This window comes from Chelonoidis abingdonii, chromosome 1, assembly GCF_003597395.2.
Source record: "Chelonoidis abingdonii isolate Lonesome George chromosome 1, CheloAbing_2.0, whole genome shotgun sequence".
NCBI lineage: Eukaryota > Metazoa > Chordata > Testudines > Testudinidae > Chelonoidis > Chelonoidis abingdonii.
Window position 1 is genome coordinate 370,351,259 of NC_133769.1, and position 15,896 is coordinate 370,367,154.

The following is a 15,896-nucleotide window of genomic DNA, read 5'->3' on the forward strand; positions in this document are numbered from 1 at the left end:
ATAATCTGGGAAGTGTAGGGTCACATCCTCACATTCCAAACTAGTCACACTGAAATAAGGTGCTATTGGGCTGTTAGGAATACAATCCTGTCCTGATATTCCATCACCTCCAGAGAAAGGGAAGAGCCTAGAAGATGTAAAAGGAAACTTAGTTTGATAGCATCCTGTCTGGCAAGAACTCACTTATCAATAGACACAGCTGGAAAACCCTTATGTCTGTATAGATGTAGTTGTGAAATCCTCACTTCTGTATTATTTTGTATGTTTATTCGCATGATCTCTGTCTGGTTCTGTAATTGTTTCAGTCTACTGTATAATTCATTTGTTGTGTGCAAATCAGTTAAGGTGGTGGGATATAATCGGTTAAATAACCGTGTTACAATATGTTAGGATTGGTTAGTTAAATTTCAGTAAAATGATTGGTTAAGGAACAGCTAAGCAAAACACAGGTTTTGCTATATAGTCTGCAGTCAATCAGGAAGGGGGGAGGGAATGGGAACGGGAACAGGGACTGGGGATGGAGGAATTAAAATCATGTCTTGCTAAAGGGGAAAATGGGAACAGGGGATGGGAACAGCAATAGGGACACAGGCAAAGCTCTGTGGTGTCAGAGTTGGGAAGGGGGACACTGAGGAAGGAAACTGGAATCATGCTTGCTGGAAGTTCACCCCAATAAACATCAAATTGTTTGCGCCTTTGTACTTCGGGTGGTGTTGCTCTCTGTTCATGTGAGAAGGACCAGGGAAGTAGGAGGATGAAGGAATAAGCCCCCTAACACTGAGGCCACTGCCTCACCAGCCTGGGCTCCCTCTCTTATTGTGTTACTGGGACAACTTGCAGACCCACTCCTGGTCCTGTGCCTCCACCAGCATTCATATAGGCAGGGACACACCAAGGGGCAATTACATGCAGGCGCTCTGATCAGCCACTGCATGAACCAATAATAGAGAGGATATAGGCAAAATAACTGTCAGCTCCCTAGCCTACAACCCCCAACTTATACTGTCCTGCCCTGGCCCAAACTCTGTCCAGTATGAATTTGTTATCTGGTTCACCCCTCCGTCAATATGGAGAGGAGAATGCACACTTCTGATGACCAAGCTGAGATTTCCCCCCACAGACACTTCACTTAAAGGTACACTGATTTTACATTAAAACATAGAACAAATTACTTAGCTAAGCTTTGGTTTTTCAGGTTTGCATACATGGGTTAGAAATTCTTTTATTCCTTTAGCCTGGGTCCAGTTCAGTCTTTTTTCCTCAGGTGTTTCTAGGAGTCCTCTTGTTTGGGGATTGAAGAACCATCAGTGATGTCATCCCCTGCCTTATATAACTTTAACAAATATCAGAAACCCTTTGTTTCAAACTTTGGTTCTCTGACCAGTTTGTGGTAGAAGTAGAGACATCCAACGATGGAGTCCAGAGATATGTGGCCAGGTCACATGCACTTGTAAATACAAAACCTCCATTACTTCATGACTGTCTGGAGCATTCCCAGGAAGGCTCACAAGGTAGGAGATAAGCTTTTCCTGAGGCCTACTCTCTTCCCTAATGGCTCATTGTCCTGAATTGGCCCTCCCCAAATAGCTAACTAGACTGAAAGAATGTTGCCTAGTGGGCTGTATCCAGGTCTAACTATGTTTGAGATACAGATACATAGTCAGTGTTCATAACCTCAGATAAAATTGAGTAAAGGCTGTGACACCTACACTGCAATTTTGTGGCTTGCCAGGGCAAGGAGACCCTGAGACCTCCCAAATACACTTGAGGCCAGTAAAGGTCCCAACACTGACTTTGTACTCACAGGCACAAGAGTACATGCAACTCCACACACTCAGCACTGCCTGCTTCACCATGTACATCCCTTTCTCTGGCCCCCATCCTCCAGTGCTGGCCACTTGTCAATCTGGTTCCTCACCCCAACAACTTCCAGCCCTGCAACACAGTGATACCCCTTAGCCAGGACCCAAACCAGGTGCCAGATCACAGCTCAAATAAATATCTCCTCAGACTAGGTTAAATTCAGTGTCTGTCTGCACCAGGGAAAAGGGGAAGATTGTCCTGGGGGCAAAGGGAACCCTCAGCAGCAGTTCAGCCTGTGCAGGGAAGGAGAGATGGATGGACCTGGTGGGAGGGAGAGAGGACATGGAGACTAAAAGGAGCCAGCATGAGTAACTCCTCAAAACTTCACAAAGCTTTAATGTATTGTAGCCCCCTATAAACCCAGACACCCGTTCCTCAGACTGCTTTTCCGTGTTTGCAATTGCACATGGTGTGACAAGGCCATAGTGGGGGTTGCTCATGAGAGGAGGGATGGTCTGGATGGGGGATGGTGTCAGAGACAATCTGCTACAGTGTGGTCCACATTCCATTATAGTCTGAGACACCCTTCTGCCCCAGAGGCCTCATTAAACCTTTTTGGTCTGTGCATTAGGCAGAATGTGCATTCTCTATATCACTGTGATTTTAGGACTCCACATCATTGTGATCTGGATAGTGTACTTCCTGCTGGCCCAGTCCCTGCTCTCTCTCTGTCTCATACACACACACACATCATGCGTTCCTGGATCTCCCCAGCTGATATTTCCATGACTGCCTCTGAGCCAGAGACATGCTTATATTGTTACGGATTTTTTGTTCTTCTCATTCTCTGCTGAATTGGAGACGCTGGGGCACAGAAAGAGCAACTCCCTCTCTCCATGCAAAACATTGTTATCCTAATTGTTTTGAATCTCTAACCTGTGAGTTTGAGATTTCAGCAACTCTTTTCTGTCCGTTCTTTTTTGGTCCATATGAAATCATCCTTCTATAGAGGCCATGGGACCACTCCAGTTGAAGTCACTGGAAGCTCATGGTTGGAGTAAATCAGGTCATTTAGTTCCATCCCTAGGTGTAGATTTAGGGTGAATTGCTGGATGTATTGGGAGTTTTGCCATTAGGATCAGATTCACCCTTAGTGTTTAGCTTTCAGCTCCCACCTTTAAAAATCACGGCTTCAGGTCCTCCTACAGAGAGTGCTGAGTTGGAAGGACAGCCCCAGTTTATGTGGCACTGAGACCATATATGAAAGACAGGGATTCCAAACATGTGGGCCCTGATTTTGCTCTCTGGAGTGGCCATGAAAGGCAGAATGTGAGAGCAGAATCTGACCCCTGTGCAACCTATTCTTGTGGTGAACCATCTGGTAACACAGATACCCGCTGCAGAGGCTTTGGCTGCACTTCCTTACGGTGCAGTGAAGTTACTGAATCGAAAAACTTGAGTGAACCAGAGGGAAAAACCACACAGCCCAAAAAGGAAGCTACTGAGACAGATAGAAGGACACAGTAATTGACAAGGAACTGATCTGAAAAAGAAATATTTGTTTAAATTATTTCAAACACATTTGTATTTCCAATTTTATCAGGTAAATCCCTTTGTGTTTCTGACAATACTAAACAGTTCAAGTCTCTGTGCTGGTGAATCCTTGTGCAAACAGTTCTTGACTTGAACCCAGGAACCCTTCCTGAGTACATAGCACTAACTTTAATGCAGAAACAGGCAACTCACCAAAATCCTGCTCAGCAGAGAGAGGAAATCTCCTTACAATGACAGGAAGGCAGAACCTTGAGAATCAGCGTATGAATCTCAAATGTCTGAAACTCAGTATGCCAGGCAACGAGCTTTATGATACACCTAATCAGTCCATGTGGACTCTCAGGTTGGCCAGAACTCACTTACAGTTCCCTTGGCTCCTTGAGCAGTGAGCAGGAAGAGTAGAAAATAGACCTGAGAGCTTGCCTTGGGAGTGAAATGATTTGCTATTTCCCAAGGCTCAGATTCTCAGGGGAAACTTAGTTTTGCAGACTGTTCAGCCTAACAACTGCTGATGGCCTTCTTTTCTGCGTGTAATATACTGTCATCTGCACTATGTGTGGGACTGCTGCCACAACATACAAGACCCAAAATCATTTTCAATTGATCATAGCAGAGTATCACTGCATACCACCCAGGGAATTGTAATATTCATTCCATTAGACTCCGAAATTCACTGCCACCCTGTGGAGGCCAAAAGATGTGATCCTGAATTGAAGCAAGCTTTCTTCTCCTAGGATTATGGCATCAAGGTTATGTGCAGTATCCCTTTGTGAGGTCAAAAGTGGATATATATCTGGCACTCCCCACTATTCTAATGGCTCATCTTTTCTCTGCATCGAATAAGCATAAAATTTCATTAGTGTGTTGATCTTTCAGAAATCCATGCAGAAATGGGTTGTGCTAACCTGTGTCAGAACCAGAGCCAATGTCCTGGAGTTCCCCTCACATTTTATCCCACAGTGTATGAAAGAACAGCCTCAGGATTTCACCAATCTGTTGCCCTAGGGCCATTTCACTACTTTAGGTAGCTGTGCCCTGCTGGGTGAGAACATAGTGGAAAAGGAGTCAAACAATTGCTACATCTGGATCTTTTGTTTGGGATACAGACCCTCCTCCATGCTTGTGTCACAAGTGCCTGGAGCCTTTACCTGGACTCCAAAGAGTATGAGTGTGACACATTTTCATCTCAGGGTGAAATCTGGGAGCTGAGGGAACTAGGTTGGTCATTTTGCACACTGCTTTGCGGGTGATTCATCCTCTCTCAACCCGATTATCACCTAACACAACAGCAGATGGCGCTACCCACCCAAATGAGCTATCTGAGGGCTTACCTAAGCCACCCAAATACAAAAAGCAGACACCATCCAATTTGCCAGCTCCCCAGCCTCACACCCCTGACTGAAGTATAAACGCAGAATTATATTGTTTTGCTCTTGTAGCCCACAGTCCAGTGTGGTTCAACAGCAGCTCTGGGAACTATAAGTTGTGGACTAGAAACTACGGCATGTTGACAGAACTTTCTGGTTCCTGCCGGGATGTTCCCTCTGTCCCCCACAGCCTGGGGTCTCAGCTCTGACTGAGCTGGGACCATGTAACAGGCATGAATCTATGAAATTTGATGCATCACCGATGCAGAGACTAGGTGAACTATTAGAACAGTTGGGAACTTCCAGATATGTATCCTCTTTAGCCCTCACAAGAGGATACTAGCAAACACCTTTGAGGCCAGAAGACTTGGAGAAGAAAGCCTTTTCCATGCCCTTTGGCCTGCAGTAGGGGCTCTGCAGGGATCTCTTTTGGGACCGGCTCTGTTCAATATCTTCATCAACCACTTAGATATTGGCATAGAAAGTACTTGTTAAGTTTGCAGACGATACCAAACTGGGAGGGATTGCAACTGCTTTGGAGGATAGGGTCATAATTCAAAGTGATCTGGACAAACTCGAGAAATGGTCTGTGGTAAAAGGGTGAAGTTTAACAAAGACAAATGCAAAGTGCTCCACTTATATGCCTTTTCTCTTTGGTTGCTGTCTGGCTCCAACACCTGGCTCAGCTGTGGGACTCCTGCTGCTGAACCTGGAGTAATTCAGGTAACGGGGCTGGAATGCAGGAGGTGAGGACGCCCAAGCCCACTTTTAAATAAGATGGCATTAAGGACCTCAGGAGAGGAGTGTCAGGGTGTGGGAGGTGGGACATCCACAAGGGAGGGGTGGAGGAGAAGTGGGAATCAGAAAAACACCTTGACACCTGGGGGAGAGTACGGGGGTGGAGGAGGGGAAAGAGAGACTCAGCTAGTGGTAGGCTGTGGAGGCCTCTTACAGGTAAAGAAGGATTCAGCAAAAAGCAGCAGTGACCTCAGTGAATGAGTGTAGAAGGGACAGAAAGAGGTGAAGCATAGGTGGGGTCACAGGGTTAGAAGCGGGAGGTGGCATCAGGGCAGAGCACAGAAGGGTCCACCGTGGCCAAGGCACTCACTCTCTCAAACGCCAAAGGAAAGCAGCTGTACCACAGCAGAGATTTAGCCTCTCCTGGCCTATTATACCCACAGATATTGTAAGGTGGCCCTCTGAGGCCACTTCCTACGAGCTCCCTGAGAATGTCCCAAGGTCTCTATGATGTTGCACTGTATATGCTTTATGAAAATATACTTATGACTATGAATATGACACAACTGGAATATGCTTTATGCAAAAGGTCTCATGTAAGGTATCATTGAAAAACTAATAATCTAAAGTGGTTTTCCTGTTCGTGTGTATGTGTAACCTTTCTGCCCATCTGAGTTGGCAGCAACAAGGGCTGGGTACAGTATCCAGGAGTTCCATTTCAATAACGCAATGCAAAACCAGCTCGATCCCCCACCCAGTGACCTGGGACAATTACATACCATGCCCCAGGAGCCTCTAGGAAGCATTACTTCCCCTCTCGCGAGCACGGAGGCTGAGTGTAGCAAAATCTTTTTAATAGAGGAGAGAAACAATGCGACATTATGTTGGGGAAACACCATAAATAGAATTTATAACACAAACCATGAGCAAATGACCCATCCCCAAGTAAGTCTGGCAGTGTCCTTTTCCTCTCAGGGTCTTAAGTCCAGCAATCCCAAAAACACCCAAAAGTTCAACAACTCAAAGGTCTTTGTCCCTGGTCAGTGCAGCCCCAGAGCTCAAAAGTTTATCTTCAGAGTTTTACCACCCAGCCAGGGTGGAAATGGGGGGGATGTGACATTATTGATACAATCTGGGACCATATAGAACATGGTTGCAATCAAGGTCCTGTAGTGGCACCAAATCCTATGTAAATGGGGTCATATAAGGTGTTTAAGACCAGGTTATGGGTTGCTGGTTATGATTATGCTGTCTGTATGTCTGTATCAATAATGTAGATGAAGTTATAAGTATTGGCTGTATACTGTATGTATTTNATTTCCGGGAAATAACCCAGACAAGTTGGTGTTAGCTCTGCCTAGCCTGTTTGATGGCCCATTAAGGACCATCAGCTACACAACTGACCCATTGAGAGAAGGCAGATATGCCTTGTAACTCAGCAAAGTATGCAGGGACTTGCTTATGTGACTCCAAACTCCATTTTCTTGTAATTTTTCACAGTAAGAACAAAGAAGTGTTCTTACAGCTAGAAAAAGCCTATAAAAGACTGATGCCTCATCTCCATCTGTTCTTCAATCCTGCTTCTTACCTCTGGAGGGACTTTGCTACAAACTGAAGCTCTGCACAAAGGACTGATGACCCATCCCAGTGGGGGATGTACTCCAGAGACTTGATTTGAATCTGCAGTTTACTCCATCACTGCTACATGCCTGAACTAAGAACTTTGCCATTACTGTATGTAATTGACTGCATTTAACCAATTCTAAATCTCATCTATATCTTTTTCCTTTTATGAATAAACCTTTAGATTTTAAATTCTAAACAATTGGCAACAGCATCTGATGTGTATATTGACCTGGGTCCGGGGCTTGACTCTTTGGGATCAAGAGAACCTTTTTCTTTTATTGGGGTGTTGGTTTTCATAACCATTCATCCCCAGGACGAGTGGCACTCGGAGACTGGAGTGTCTAAGGAAATTGCTTGTGTGATTTGTGGTTGGCCAGTGGGGTAAAACCAAGGTCCTCTCTGTCTGTCTGGTTTGGTTTGCCTTAGAGATGGGAAAACCCCAGCCTAGGGCTGTAACTGCCCTGTTTAAGTGATTTGTCCTGAATTGGCACTCTCAGTTGGGTCCCGCCAGAACCACATCGTCACAGGGGCACAGGGATGTTAAGGAGCACCTTACGTGGTCTGAGGCCGACTGCCCTACCTCTCCGTGGGGTTCTTCTGCAGTCTTCACCGCGAGCCACTTCCCCAGCCGCTCCACTCCATCAGCATTCCTGTGAGCTGCTCCAGCCATCCCATGAACATGCTCTGCTCCACTCCACATCCCACAAACTGTTCTGCTCTGCCAGCAATATATCTTTACCCCCACCGCTCCACCCCAAGCATTCAGCAATATCATCTCTTTGGTTACTTCAGCTTGTAGTCGGGGAACCTCAATGCTGGTGCACCATTGGCCCAAAATGAATTCAGCTAAGCAGACTGTAACTAGACTCCTCATAGAATCAAAATTAGCTCACATATTCTACAATGGGGAGAGGAGGAGGAGAAGGAGGAACTGCAATTGGTGTTTCAGGCCCTCAGAAGGGACCCATACCATCAAGTACACATACCTGTCTCCAACCTCCCTCAATTCACTGGATTTTGGAACCCATGTCCCTTGTCTATCGAGTGCTACTTAGTTGATGGTGCATCCCTCTGTCATAAAACAGTTCCATTACCCTGATTATGTGAATCAAGGACAACACTTTATTCTTCCTGCCCCAATAACTGAGAAATTGGGGATCCCACAGCAGCCAGAGTGACCATTTGGGCAGCTGTGGACTCATGCCAGGCGGAGTGGGTGTGCCTATGCAAACGAGATCAGCCCCTGAAGTTCTTTTCCACAACACACCACAATTCACCACCAGATACCAGGGTAGAGCTCTTCCTGACTCTGCTTACACATGTATCATTCTTATATTTAAACTTAGGAATAGGAAATATAAATCTAAGATATTATTGTAATTATGCTAAGTAAGGACCCTTAATGATTATTTAGGAACATGATGGCTCCTATGTACCTGAACAAAAGCCTGCAAATAGTTTTGCTTACCTGCAAGGTTACTGTGTCTAGCTCAATAGACAGGGTTCTGGGGGACAAGGCTGGCATGGATAATGGGCTCAGTGGTAATTTCAGCACGTCAGGTGACAATCCCATGGGGGTCTCTGTCACTGAACCTACCACAGCCTCCATCTGGGGTAAGGCAGTGTGAAGGATGTCTAATCATCTCCAAGTCACCTTCTGGTGGCTGCATGTAACAAGATATTTCTCCTTTCTTTTTGGGCCATGTGAAAAGATGGCTTGATGTAGTATGGTGGGTCCTGCACTTTTCTTGGCAGGGGGGCTAAGATGCCACCCTTTGCTGCTGCTCATGGGGCACCAAGGGCCCCACTAGTAGCCCAGGAAGATGGTAAAGGAGGGAAACGGGAGGGGGTTGGGTTTGCTCCTTACTCTGAGTCTCATCCCCTCTCAACTCCTGCGGGGTCTTACCCTCTTCCCCCTTGGGTAGGATACCTTCAGGCCTTAAATGCTAGGGTAGGGAGTCTCCCTCCCCTGCTGGGGCAAGGTCTCCCTTACTCTAGTTTTCTCATCTTCCACGTTCACAGAACACCTCCAAGATTCAGTCCTCTCTCCTTCCGCCTTCTCTCCTGACTGCCTGAAACAGGGGGATTTATTAGGTTACTAACAGGGCCTTAATTGACTACAGGTGCTTCAGTTAACCTATAGGGCTAGCTCAGTCCAAAGGCTCTCCCATGCTTTGGTAATCCAAACAGCAAATAAAGGGAATCAGTGAAGCCCAGCATAGTCAGCTGTCCTCCCTCGCCTGCCATAAAACAAGCTGCTTCCCGGACTTTTTGCCTTTCTCATGCACTTCTCTTCAGACTTGATTTGTCTGCTCCATTATTCTTCTAATTTATTGCCTGAATGTTTGGCTTCTTTGTACTCAGTTTGAAATGTAGCTACAAGTTCAGTGGCTTTGGGAAGTATTCCTGCTGCTTTGCATAGGTCTGTGTCTTTGCATTGGAACAGTTTTGAAAGAATCTTTGCAGAATCTTTCTTTGAACCACAACGAGAAAAAGAAAACTAAAATTTTCCTTAATTTTTTTAATGCTAAAGGCATATAAGTTTCAATGGGATTTGTGCTCAGAGATATATTTCTATGGGTGCCTCAGCTGTGTCTAAAAACTGAAATTGGAGTTTATGTCTACACAGCTCACCTTATAGGAAAACCACCCGGAATGAGGAGTGGAACCTTTTTCCGTCTACAGTGGCGCAATTTAGTGCTAAAACTTTTGTCACTCAGGTTTTTTGGTTTTTTTTACACCCCGATAGCCACAAATGTTTTAACACTGAAAGTGTCAGAGTAGACATAGCCTGTAAGAAAGGAGTGATTCATACTGGTTGGTGATGATCACACTGCAGTCAATTCCTTGACCCAGATTTCATTTCTTATAATGTTCAAAAGGGCAAATAACCAATGCCAGGTTACTGCTTGAACTCCATCCTAAAATAATACAGGAAAATGGTTTTAAAGGATACCAGTCGTTGGGATGTAAGTGATGTTAAATTCACCTTAGGCAGAAAGAGCACTCCCCAAACTTACACATTTCAGATTTTTTCATTCAAATGAAGATTTTACAAGTTGCACATCTCGTTAAAGATCACTAAAATCCCACCCAGCAGTTTGTCTCACATTCGTACTGGAAGTGGAGAACAATGGTGGGGAACTTCCCTGGCTTCTGCTGTACCCTAGGGGAAATGTCTACAGAAAGGGTTTGAGTCCCCACTCCCAGTCCCTTTACCCAGAATCCTTTACCCTTCCACTTTCCTGGGTGGCAGAGTCCTAAAGATAGGGCCTAGGGTGTCCCTGCTCCAGGGTACTGTATTGACACTGGACGCTTCCCTGATCCACTGATCACTACTTTAAATTCTAACCAAATATCATTTAATTAACAACTATAAGAAAAATAAGGAAAAAATGGGAAAGGATGGTGGAAACAAGAAAACTCACTGTGTGGGCACAGGGACATCACAAACCCCTGTCTCTGGGATGTAAGGAAAGTTCACTGTCATTTCCTCACATGTCCCAGACCTCCTGCCGGGTCTGTGTCTGCACTGCAGTGATACCACAGGTCAGACACTTCCTCTGGCAGTGGCCATATGCCCTCAGGCTCTTGGTGGCAGGACCCTTCTGCCCAGCATCTGCCCTTTCATCAAATTCACATTTCACTTTCTGAGTCTAGATTTCAAGGTCCTCTTGTCTGGTGACTTCTCCCAGCTACTCATTTTGTTCTGCTATAAACTGGGGCATGGCGGGCATCTGCTATTCTGGCTCTGTCCCTGAAGCTCCCTGATGTAGCTTAGCCCTGGCTCCCCATTGGCGCAGCTGGTCTGTTCTGGTTCTGGTCTGCTCCAGCTGCAGTTCCCCAGCTCTGCCTCATCACTGCTGCTCTGATTCTAGCACAGATCTTACTCTTCTGGCTCAGTGCTGCTTCACTAGTTCCAGCCCGGCTCTGCCTCCTGGGCTGTTTTTCTGGCCCTTGTCTTTCTCGCTGTTGCTGTTCTGCCTTCAGCTCACATTTAAGTGCTACTCAGGTTTGCCAGAATTCTACTACATTAATAATCCCAAATCGCATAAAAACTAACCCAAAAGTAGCCCAATCCATTTCTTCGAAGGGTGGTGTTGTTTTTTTAACGAACACATTGTTCTATACATTAAATAACAAATTAAAGCTTTCATTACATACCCAGTACAGATTTGGTCTAAAATAAAAAAAAAAAAGCTACAAGCCCCAGCAGGAGTTTGTCCACATAAATAGAAAAGCCACCTAGCATCAGAAAGTTGCTATATCTTCGAGTATTCTCGGAGTTATTGAAAAGCCGAGTGACTGGGTACGTGGGGTTGGGGTCTGATGGGTTAGAAAGGAAAAGTTCATGTGATGGTCAGAGAGAGGGAACTCAGCAATGGAGAGAGCAGTGGTTGATGATAGAGCGATAAGACTTAGGTGTGTAGAACTTCTCAGAGTGAACTTGCACATTGCTGAGCTCAGCCAAACTAGGACAGAGCACCCTTGAGTAACAAGGAGATCTCCTTTCCCCTCTTGTTACACAGGTTTCAAGGCAGTTGCCCCCCAGCAATTAACTTCTGCAGGTGTATTTGCCCACTTTGTCACGAAGCTCTTTGCTTTTGACCCCATAAATGATAGGGTTGAGCATGGGAGGAAGAAGAAGATAGAGGTTGCTCAAGATGATGTGAATGTAGGGAGCAATGCCCTGACCGAAGCGGTGCGTCAGGTTGGAGAAGAGGCCGGGAGTATAATACATCAGCATGACAGATATGTGGGCTGTACAAGTGTTGATGGCTTTTTGGTGGGCTTTCTTAGAGGAGATTCTGAGGATGGCCCTGATGATTAGACCATAGGATAGGGCAATGAGCATCAGGTCTGACCCGGTGACTAGAAAAATTGTCACCAAGCCATACGTCTTGTTGTCTGTGATGTCCCCACACGACATCTTCGCTACAGCTACGTGCTCACAGAATGTGGTGGGGATAATGCGGTTGGCACAGAAAGGCAGCCTGCTCAGGAGCAGAGGCATGGGCAGAGAGAAGAGAACAGCTCTTAAAAAACCCAGTAGCACTAGCTTAGCTATTCGTCCATTGGTGAGGATGGTGGTGTATCTCAGAGGGCTACATATGGCAACATAGCGATCAAAGGCCATTATTACAAGGATGGCTGACTGCATAATAGAACTCATGTAAAGGAAGAACATCTGGGTGAGGCAGCCACCCACAGTAATGTCTTTCAGATTGAACCAAAATATACATAGTGCCTTTGTAACAACAGAGGTAGACGTGCCAATGTCTGTGAGCGCCAGCATGCAGAGCAGCAGGTACATTGGCTTGTGCAGTGTTGGCTCTTTCCCTACAATAAACAGAAGCATGAAATTTCCCAGCAGGCCGATAATGTAGCATATACAGAAAGGGATAGAAATCCATTCATGGGCAGATTCCAGGCCAGAGATGCCCGTTAGGATGAAAGTTGAAGGGTCAGAGGGGGTGAGGTTCATACCTGCGATGAGTTGTTCGGTGGGTTGAAAGGGCTCAGAAATTCTCAAGGTGCCTGTGAAGGGAAAGAAGCATGGAGAAGTGGGTAACATGCTTTATAGGAAATAGAATATTAAATATTTTTATAGTTATTACATATCTAGAAAGCCAATCAAGTTAGAGAATGGGCAGCATGACGGCAGATGAAATTTGATATCAATAACTTCAAGTGTGTTTCCATTGCAGGGAAAAACATGAACTCCTCAAACACAAATCAATGTTCTAATTAACTGTATGGTCTCAGAACAAGGATCTGGGTGTCATGATACATAGATCTACGAAACTCTGCTCACAGTGCAAGTATGAAGAGAAACTGAGTAAAACTTTGGGTTCCAGAAGGAATGGGATGGGGAATCCTACAGGAAATACAATGCCATGAAAATAGCCTGTCAATGTTTCACCCTCCTCTGGACCCCTCTGTGTAGTACTGGGCACCCTTCTCCCACAAAATATTTCAGATCTAGATGGGTTCATGCAAGGGCAATGAGAATGATCAATGATCTGGTGAAAATGTCATGCACAGAGTGACTGAAAAAAGTGGGATTGTTACCTTAGAAAGGAGATGAATAGCACAGGACATGAGAAAATCTAGAAAATACTGACTGGTAGAAAAGTAGTTCAGTCCATGAGGTAAGCAAGAAATAGGAAGGTTTGGACATTTATATGGAAAGTGAGATTATCTACTCATAATAGTTACAGCTAAATAAATATTTTGGAAAATCCATATGTCCACATATTTCAGGGCTCAAGCCAATCTCTCAGTGTTATTCATTAGGGTGACCCCCTCATCATGGTCAAGTCACACATCTATGGGTGGGTTTCTTGCACCTTCTTCTACAGCATCTAGACAGGTCTGATACACGATGCATTTCCTATGTTGGAAAGGAACCAAGTTTCTCCCTTGGAAAGAGACATTATCATGCTGGGCTATGACTTTATGCTCAACAGAATGGGCATGAAGGGCAAAAGTTTCTTGGTATTTAAGAGTACAGGCCTGCACCTCTGTTAATTCCCTTGTTTCTTTTGGTGAGACACTTTCTTGTAGGCACCCAGCTTTGTCTGACACAAGAGATGTTACCTGACATGTGTAAACAGAGATATGTGCCAGCAATTCAGCTACTTACCCTGCTTATGTCTGAATATTAATGAAATTTGGAGATGATATAAAAATATTGATTTGACCCCAGAAAATCTCAATACTGAGGAATGAATGTACAACAGCGGCCACTAATGACGAATAGAGATGGCTAAAAATGATCCCAGAGCATCTCAGGTTTAAAGTTTGTTTCCCAGTGGTCCACTGTTTCAGGCTGCTAGCATTGGCTACTGCAGGTGGCAGCTGTATTCATCTAGGCCCTCACAAGTCCCAGAATTACTTGCTCTCATTATATACTGTGCATAGTCCTTGATTTCTGAGTTCTTCCGGTGTAGCAGCCCTGGAAGCACCATGCAGTGTGTATGGTTGTAGCAAGAGAAGCTTATGCTGGTGTCTTGGCATTTGCCAATCATGTGTGAGATATCTTACTGGTAAGACAAGGGAGCAGGTGTGATGGCAGTCACCTCACATCCTGCAAAAGAAGAGCTTTGTGGAGCGTGGGGCAGCTAGGAGATTGTGGGGGCCACGGATGACTGGGGAGCGTGGAGGAGATACTGACGACCAGCAAGATGTTGGAATCAGGACAGTCTAGGATGAGGATGGAGAGTTCTGACATGGGGTCACAGAATGGTGGGATATTTAAGCAACTGAGAAGTAAATTGTGTTGGGTTCTCTCCAGTGTGACACCTAGAAGTGGAGAACCACTGAACCCACTGACTCACCAGCCTGGGCTCCCTCTCTCATTGTGCTACTGGGACAAGCTGCAGACCCACTCCTGGTCCTGTGCCTCCACCAGTAGTCACACAGGCAGGGACACACCAAAGGGCGATTACATGCAGGCTGTCCAACCAGCCATTGCATGAACCAATAATAGAGAGGATGTAGCCAAAATAACTGCCAGCTCCCTTACCTATAACCTCCAACTTGTACTCTCCTGCCCTGTTGCAAACTCCTTCCAGTATGAATTTTTTACCCAGTTCACTCTTCTCTCAACATGGAGAGGAGAATGCACATTCTCATGACCAAGCTGAGATTTTTCCAACCAGATTCTTCACATAAAGACATACTTGGTTTGCATTAAATCATAAAATAAGTTACTTAACTCAGCTTTGGTTTTTCAGGTTTGCATACAGGGGTTAGAAATTCCTTTAGCCTGGGTCCAGTTCAGTCTTTTTTCCTTAGGTGTTTCTAGAAGTCCTCTTGTTTGGGGATTGAAGAACCACCAATGGTGTCACCCCCTGCCTTATATAACTTTAACAAATATCAGAAACCCTTTGTTTCAAACTTTGGTTCTCTGACCAGTTTGTGATAAAAGTAGAGACATCCCAGAATGGAATCCAGAGATATGTGGCCAGGTCACATGCACTTGTAAATACAAAACCTGCATTACTTCATGACTGTCTGGAGCATTCCCAGGAAGGCTCACAAGGTGGAGATAAGCTTTTCCTGAGGCCTACTCTCTTCCCTAATGACTCATTGTCCTGAATTGGCCCTCCCCAAATAGCTAACTAGACTGAAAGAATGTTGCCTAGTGGGCTGTATCCAGGTCTAACAATGTTTGAAATACAGAAACATAGTCAGTGTTGATAACTTCAGATAAAATTGAGTAAAGGCTGTGACACCCACGCTGCAATTCTGTGGCTTGCCAGGGCAAGGGGCCCCTGAGACCTCCCAAACACACTGGGGGCCAGGAAAGGTCCGAGTGCTGGCTGTGTACTCACAAATACTGGAGGCTACGAGCTCAGATTAACAGTGAAATCTTCAGGGAACTTAAACTCAAAAAGGAAGATTAGAAGAAGTGGAAATTTGGACAGATAACTAGAGAGGAGTAAGAAATATTACTAGAGCATGCAGGGGTGTAATCAGGAAGGCCAATACACAGTTGGAGTTGCAGCTAGCAAGAGATGTGAAATGTAGCAAGAAGGGTTTCTACAGGTATTTTAGCAACAAGAAAGTCAGGGAAAATGTGGCACCCTTACTGAATGGGGGAGGCAACATAGTGACAGATGATGTGGAAAAAGCTGAAGTACTCAATGCTTATTTTAGCTCCGTCTTCACAGACAAGGTCAGGTCCCACACTGCTGCACTCGGCAACACAGCATGGGGAGGAGGTGAGCAGTCCTCAGTGGTGAAAGAACAGGTTAAGGACTATTTAGAAAAGCTGGACATGCACAAGTTCCTGGATCCAGA

The 15,896-nt window shown here is 45.3% G+C and overlaps 1 protein-coding gene across 1 annotated transcript; it reads right to left on the reverse strand.

Annotated features, from left to right (window-relative positions):
* Positions 1 to 11,643: 11,643 nt before the first annotated feature.
* LOC116818298 (olfactory receptor 52N4-like) lies at positions 11,644 to 12,573 on the reverse strand. The gene has a single exon (XM_032769093.2). The coding sequence runs from the start codon at positions 12,571 to 12,573 to the stop codon at positions 11,644 to 11,646; it is 930 nt and encodes a 309-aa protein (XP_032624984.2).
* Positions 12,574 to 15,896: the final 3,323 nt, after the last annotated feature.

Bases quoted from the DNA above. Each gene is read 5' to 3' on its own strand.
- LOC116818298 (XM_032769093.2), bottom strand. From the start codon at position 12,573: ATGAACCTCACCCCCTCTGACCCTTCAACTTTCATCCTAACGGGCATC.